Raw genomic sequence first — 7,970 nt, forward strand, 5'->3', positions numbered from 1 at the left:
CCTCCATCCAACAAGTCATTGTGATTTGTGAGTGCATAACAATGCCTCCGCATTTTTGGGGGTATTAGAACCAACTTGCTAATAATTTGAATTTGTATCTTATATCTCACGCCAAAGCCTAAAAAACAGTATACTTGATCTCCAATGAGAAAGTACATCACTTTATTCCAACTCCAAGTCAAGTTGTGATTTATTTCTCTTAAATTATATCTGATATGCAATTACTTAGGAGTATAATACTTCTTAACAAGCAAACAGTTCACATGGTATAAACAAGTTTCTATGTAAACTGTTACATATTAAGGTTTAAAGTATGAAGGTGTGTGTGTGTGTGTGTGTGAGTGAGTGTGCATGTGTTTCTGTGTCAGTGTGTGTTTTCAGCCAAAAGCATTATATGTATAATGTACCATGTAACATAGCTCAACAAGGCTGTCCACTTGAATGTATAACTGGATATTAGTCGAACAACTCTTTATTTTTCATATAACAAATAAAATTTATTAAGTACTCTATGTACACTTATACACGTGGTATTATACGTACAAATAAATATAGCATTCCCTTTCTTTCATGATCTACTCCTATCTACACCATTCCCTTGGGCCAGCAACAACCAGGAGGGTCAGTATGATTAGCTTATAAATAAATTTCAATTTTATCTATATATGGAAGGTTTATTCTTCTTATAGTAGGTGCTAGGAGATGATTTCTCTTAGTTGAACTGAAACCATCCATCAGCCTAAAGATCCCATCCATACTCTAAGGTATTTTGGGGAGCCAGCTCCTTCCACTCCTTATAATCGGATTCACTACAGCTTTTCAATCCTAAAATAGCTGAAAAAACCCTTCTGAGCTCAAAAGTAGTATCACCAACCACCCCTGATTTTACCCGCCAAGCTATATGCTCATCAGGCCTAACTAGAATAGCTCCTCTATGGGTCATCTGACATAGGTCCCACCATGAGGATGATGCTGAAGAGTGCTTAACTTCCACAACATCAATGAAATTTTCCCAAGGTGTCAATTCTGCAGCACTTCTTGCAGCCCCGTCAACTGTACCATCAGGCCATAACACACATACCTTTGCAGAAACATTGTATTCCTCTGACACCTCAAATGCTGCCCGAGCTAGACGATAAGAAGGTTCCACTGGTGCAATAATAAGAAGAAACTCAACTTTATCTCCTGATACAAGATCCAGAGTAGAGAATGTCTCCTACAAAAACATTAAGTTAGCCAAGAGAGACAATAATGTAAAATAAACAGTCTGTAATCTCTACAAAAGGTTCTGAGCTTCTTGGAAGAGTGGTAAACATGATGGCATGTGGAGCAAAAGCTTGTAACCAATAGTAAACAGTAATTCATCCAGCTTCAGTGTAGAAATCTACTAGGATCCTTATTACTACTATAACATTAAGCATTCATATGTCTTGCTAGCCTGGCTTTGCACATGTTGACAAGGAACTGAGAACAAACATCCAACACTTTCAGATCCAACACCTGCCCCCCCCCCCCCCCCCCCCCCCCCCCAAAAACAAACAAACAAACACAGAGGAAAGTAACATGAGACCGTAGAATACCTCAGTTAAGGGCCCAGACAATGCCTTCACATTTGTATGAGGGAGCCTAGATCCTGGATCGGCAGATGGAACATATTCCCGCCTACGTCCTGTAGGTACTTCAGGCTCATCCAACTCGGTTTCAACCTCATCGTCAAAGAAAAGGGCTCCTTCGAGATACCTAAGGTTAACGATTTACATGAATCAGATAATTGAAGTTCCCAAGAACAGAAATATACAGGAATTGTTATTACAATTATTTAAAGGAAGAACAATCTAGGAGGCACGACATATCTCATTGCATTGTAATAACAGATAATATCATTTTTGCTATTAGTTAGAGAACAGATGAAGTGGTGTGCTCCATGGACAAGCCATCCAAACGGATTGAACTACTATTCAAGATGATATGTTGGCTTGTAAGGTTTTGTTAACACCAGCATCATAAATTAATACTGAAGGAACACCTGAAACCAAGATCCTCTGCAGGAAACTGGAGTTGAAGGCTCTCTCCTCCTTCAAATATTCGTCTAACATTAGCCAGTCTTGAAGATCCAACAGGATTATTCTTATTCAAAACAATATCAGAGAGCTGTGCACGACCTAGAGTGAAAATTCCATCCAGAATTCTCTTCTGTAGTTCAGTAGGTAAGATGGAACCAACTGTATTATTAAGAGCATTGTGAACTGCCAAAAAGAAACATATAATAGATGATTGGGTCATTTGAAAGCATGAATCAAAATCTCAATTAAACAAAAGAATCGACTAGAGCTTCTGGAAGCAAGAAAGAGGAGATAATGATGAAAAATAGGCATTGACACTAGGTCTACCTGAATTTGCCATCACTGGATCAAGACCAAGTGCAGCAGGAACCCCCATGGCTGCTCTAAAATTCTTGACACTTAATTCTGTGTTAAAAATTGCTACCTGGCAAAGTTTGAATAGTCAGATTCCACCACTAGATCAGAAAATGAGCATATTTACAAGAATAGAGCCACACCGGTCGGCGTTCCACCTCATAAGTGGTAAGGATTGATTTTGGAGCAGTACCCTGGACTACTGAAGCTATTTTCCAGGCAAGATTGTGCACATCTTGAATGCCAGTATTCATTCCTGCACAAATCAATTCAACATCCAAAGCTAATTAGTCTTCTAAGTGTAGGTACTTGATATCAAAATCAACTATATCAACTAAATGGATGCTATACGTCATATTTGTCAACCAACAGTTGGTACCACAGAACATCTCAACCAAGAAAATACAAATATATGGAGGAAACATGGAAAATATGTGAGAACTGAAACAAACTATTTTGCTAGAACAATTACAAGAGTTATAAGCCTCTAAATCAGAAATTTGAAATTTGAGAACAATAAACACATCTCAGATCATTTTATATATTTGCAGCAATGAGCCAATGACCAACATCCTTTGTAACTAATGTAACAAAGAACTTAATTACCAAAGCCCCCGGCAGGAGGAAATCGATGAGCAGCATCACCAGCAATAATTACACGGTTATCATGTAATAGATACTTCTCTGAAACTTCAGCATGCATCACCCATGGTTTGATGTCAACTACGTTTATATCTGACAGTTCTCGCCCTGCCAATTTTACAATCAACCTCTCGCATATCTACAAAAACTTTAATCAATGTTACAAAACTGCCAGGAAATTATATAAACTCGCCAATACACAGATTACAGTGAATGTGCAAGAACTTTTTTGTTTTTTAAACTGTTCCATCAACATATACAGGTTGTAGAGTAACAGATAATGCAGCAAATAGTTACTGTTTCTGTAATTTCTTTACTTAAATCTAGTAATCTACCATTAAAGCTACCATTTGACCATTTTCAAAGCAAAAACATCTTGCCAAGAAAACTGCTCAGCAAAAAAGAGTACCTTCGAACTAAAATCTTCAAGCTTTTGCTGAGGTGGGTAAAAGGGTATCTGCATGATAAAACCAATTATCAAATGTAGGATTATCTAAATCTTATAGCAGTTTTATGCAACAAAGGGAAAACTAGATTACACATGCTACCTGTAATACAAACTCCCCTTCCTGCAAATCATGAGCTACAAGAACTCCTATAGCTTCAGTATTGAAAATAAAGAAGAGCATGCCAGGTCTCTCATTTATCAGGTACTCCCCTAGTTGTTTGCTCATGAAATGGACACTGACAAGCTTTTGCAAATCCTTTTCACCTCTCATATCAATTCCCAGAAGCTGTCTAACGGTACTGCCTGCCCCATCTGTACCGACAAGGAGACGGGATCTTATACATTTCTCACTATGCTTCCCTTCTTCGTTCAGAAAAGATGCAGTTAAGGTAACATAGTCACTAGTGGCATTAACCGATATACATTCATGCCCCATTAATATTTCCCTCTCTTTAAGTTCACCGTACTTGAGATTGTCCAACCCGTTTGCATTTCTGACCGTGAAGCCAAGGTTTTGAAGATGTTGAAGGATTAAATTTGTAAGTTTGTATTGAGAGAAGTGTGCAACAGAAACAGGGCTGACAGACTGATCGAGATCTAGACACAAGAATTTGAGTTAGTCACCAATATGGACAATGTTACACTTAATGATAACAGATTTAATAATTGTTCATTACTCTAAATGTGGTACAGTCCATCACTGAATGAGGTCTAAAAAATTATATTCTAAATGATCATAAGCTGGTGACACAGAAACCATATCCCACCTTGGGGTTGCATATGGTCTACCGACCCAATTATAGGACCAGTTAGGGAAGTGCAATACACAAATTTTCTCCAAAGCTCCACTGGTGGCTGAAATTTTTGAATCTGATCTGCTAGGCCATCCAACTTGCGGAACACCTGAGAGAGAGACACACTTGGAAAGTAAAGGTAATCTTTAAATTGTCTGGACTCCTGTGTTGCCACCAACTAAATTACAGTACAGCTTTTTAAAAACACCAACCTCCATTGAGCGGTTATTAATGAAGTGTGCCTGTGGATGTCTCGAGAAGCTCAGATTTTTCTCCAGAACTGCACATTTGACCCCTACATATAGGCGAGGAAAAGCAAATATGAAGACCTAACCCTCTTAAAAAGAGATATGCAAATATATGAGATAAATCATGAAAATTGCAAAAACGAACACAGAAAGATGGAAGAAACACTTAAAAGGAGGTGAATACAGCATTACTGAATCAAGCATGACGAAGAGTGTCATTAGTATGCATAAAATGATGGAACATAATATAAAGCAACGAACATTATTGTTACTTCATACACTATTCCGAACTGTCACGAGGACCAGGTATAATCATAATTCGATTTACATGATACTAAAGATATTGTTCAAGCATCAAGTACTGTCCGAGTGGTGACAAAAGTTCTTGCAGTATCAAAAAAAAGTCTAGAGTTTAATCCACAACCCCACCCCCCAACCCCCAAAAGAAAAAAAGAAAAAAAAAAACGCCTGAGCCATACTTGAAAAATCAGAAACATGAAACATATATATGGAGGATATACCTATACTGCTTCAGAGGAATGGCCTTAATATTTAAATCTAGTGAGGGGTTAGTAGGCAAAATAATGTAAATATGGATATTTAAAATTATTAGAAGAAAGTATATTGCTTTAGCAAGATCTAAACACGTATCAGCCTGTCAAGCAGATGCTTTCCTTACTGGTTCAACTACATTAAAGCATATGTACAGATTAGATAAATTACTAATGAAACTAGAGATTAGAGTCAAAAATTTTAGTTTTAACAAGATTTGAACTAAAACAAACACTGTGTTCATAAGTTTTTCTTGTCACTTGGGCAAGCATCAAACTAGTACCAAATTTTAAATTTCAGATTGTGCTATAGTCCCCAGATAATAGATGTTACAGCCTATCTAGATTCTGAAAGTCCTACTTATATTTGTTGAAGCATCCGAAATGACAATTCATGGACAGAAGTCACAAATAGCACTGGCATTACTATACCTATAAATCATGTTTTTCAATTTGAACCTAATGATCCTATTCCTACTTTATATTACATATACATATATACATCTAAAAAAAACTCACCTCATAGCTCATTAAAACTTTGTATAGTGTACTGCAGCTTACATATTAGAATTTAGCTTACTCATATATCCCTAGTTACAAGTGGCGTATGTAATGAAAGAATAGTAATAAAGCTTTGTGTAACAAATATCAGAGCAATACATTGAAATCACTACAATAGCAAGAGTTCTATGACATTGGTACATGTACAATAAAAAGTGGAGAAAACACTTCACAAACTACTACTACTACTCCCTCTGTCCCATTTAATTGTATACGTTTCTTTTCAACTGTTCGACACGCATTTCAATGCTCTTATAAAATATAGTTCCATAACTTATTTTTGAGATTTTCTTTTTCTGAATAAAAATATAACATCCAAACTTTAATTCAGAAAAAAAAAATTTTAAAAATAAATTACACAACTACACTTTACAAGAGTATTAAAGTCCGTGCCGCGTCCCCGTCCCCCAATGTATACAATTCAGGGGGACGGAGGGAGTATATATCTACTACGTTGTTCCACTAAACGATAACTTAAGCTGTAATTGTAATTCAAATAAAATGCGACAAAACCTAGCTTCCACCAACTACCAGAGTGCTTAATTACAGAATCACGCAACACAGACAGCAGTAAAAAAACAAAACATGCGCAATCGAAATCTAAACAGATAAACATATTAATATTAATCCAGCTGAGCTCACACTATTAATATATACATACAAACAGTGTTGTATACCTAATTTGGTTAGGAGAAGAGAGAGCACGAGGCCGACCGGTCCAGCGCCGACGATGAGAACCGGTAACACAGAATCGCTATCATCGTGACCGTTGATTTTTATTTTATTCGAGAAAAATCTGTGTTGTTTTTGTGTTTGTACTGGTGATTTCAGATGTATTGTGTTTAACAATCTTCCGAGTCTCGAAACCGGAGAAACACTGTTCCGAATGAATCTCATGACTCGCTAACTCGATCTCTGTGAGCCGTGACTCGGTGAATCAGGTGAGTTAACTCGCGCGATCGAAGTGAGTGATGTGTTTGATTTTGCTCCGGTGATGAGCTTGGTATGGAAGTGAGAAGAAGAAAGGTATTTTTGGTATTGGAAAATTTGTATGCAGAGAAATGAAAAATAATGTTTTTTTTAAAATACAATTTATTCATTTTCTGGGATGGGTGAGTTAGGAATATCAAAAATATAAAATAAAAAATATAGCTCTTTTCTCTCAAAAAAAAATATAGCTCCTAAAAATATCGCACTCATCATATTCTCTCTTTATTTATAATTAGAGCCAAATTTCTATAAATTACAATATTTATGGAATCTTTATATACTTATAAAAAATCTGATTACCATATTGAAGTGATATGTTTTATGTATAATAATATAAATATTAATAACATAGTACCTTTAATTTATAGTCAATAAAAACCATTAGAAGTCGATTAACTCAAAATTAATATGGATGCAATTTTGTCAACAGAACTCATATGCAGTTGGTATGGTTGTTTATAATTATCACAACCAGTACACAGCAGGTTAAACAATGAGGTTTGCACGCATGGTTTCAGTACTGGAAGTAGAATTGAAGGGTATTCTGGAAGCTATTTTATTGGCTCAAGAAATTGCAGGTTGCTCTGTGACCATTGAAACTGACTCTCTAATCAGTGCTAATGTAATAAACCATGGCCACGATAGCTCTCTAGAAGCTGAAGACTTAGTGCAGCAGTGTCAAGAGGTGTTAACTAACAACTCTAGAATCTCAGTTAGTCATGTTAAAAATGAAGCGAATAAGGTAACACATAATTTTGCTAGGGTGCCTTGTGAGCGTAATTGCGTTGTTGGAAACATTATTGTCGGATGCTTTGGAGTTTTAATGAAAATCTTATTCTCAAAAAAATAGAGAATATAGACTGTATAATTGAAACACAATATCGTTCAACAAATTTTATATAATATCCCACGGATCCAATTTAACCAACCAAATTTAGCAAACTCCGTAGGAGATGTTTTAATAAAATTTCGGTCAAATTTTACTATCAATACAATTAAAATAAATTTTAAATTACCTACAATATATTACAAAATCAATTTCATTTTAGACTTATTTTATATTTCAATTTCGATCGGAAAACGTTGCTCAATGAAATGTGTATATAAAAATTGATACATACTAGCTTCTAAATCATGGGCTAATATATAAATTTAAATAAATTTAAAATAATTCAATCAAGTAAATATATATAATAAAAAAAATATATTTTTAACTTATATTTTATATGAAGATATATTTTTATGTGTAAATTATATATATTAAAAGAAATACTTCTTTGGCTAGATTTGTTTGCGTAAAAATCATTTTATAGTTGTAA

At 35.3% G+C, this 7,970-nt stretch overlaps 1 protein-coding gene across 2 annotated transcripts; it reads right to left on the reverse strand.

Annotated features, from left to right (window-relative positions):
* Positions 1-456: 456 nt before the first annotated feature.
* Positions 457-6,759, reverse strand: LOC108196461 (uncharacterized). Of its 2 annotated transcripts, none has more exons than XM_017363756.2 (11): positions 6,339-6,759; positions 4,514-4,596; positions 4,275-4,410; positions 3,608-4,104; positions 3,469-3,516; positions 3,024-3,198; positions 2,561-2,673; positions 2,391-2,487; positions 2,027-2,246; positions 1,581-1,740; positions 457-1,216 (listed from the first exon to the last, which is right to left on the reverse strand). In XM_017363756.2, the coding sequence occupies exons 1-11, from the start codon at positions 6,556-6,558 to the stop codon at positions 740-742; spliced, it is 2,226 nt and encodes a 741-aa protein (XP_017219245.1). In that variant the 5' UTR covers positions 6,559-6,759; the 3' UTR covers positions 457-739. The 2 variants fall into 2 exon arrangements, with proteins under 2 accessions (XP_017219245.1, XP_017219246.1); XM_017363757.2 differs by having other exon boundaries at positions 4,275-4,426; positions 6,339-6,389.
* Positions 6,760-7,970: the final 1,211 nt, after the last annotated feature.

The sequence above is a fragment of the Daucus carota genome, chromosome 7 (genome assembly GCF_001625215.2).
Source record: "Daucus carota subsp. sativus chromosome 7, DH1 v3.0, whole genome shotgun sequence".
In the NCBI taxonomy this organism is placed as follows: domain Eukaryota; kingdom Viridiplantae; phylum Streptophyta; class Magnoliopsida; order Apiales; family Apiaceae; genus Daucus; species Daucus carota.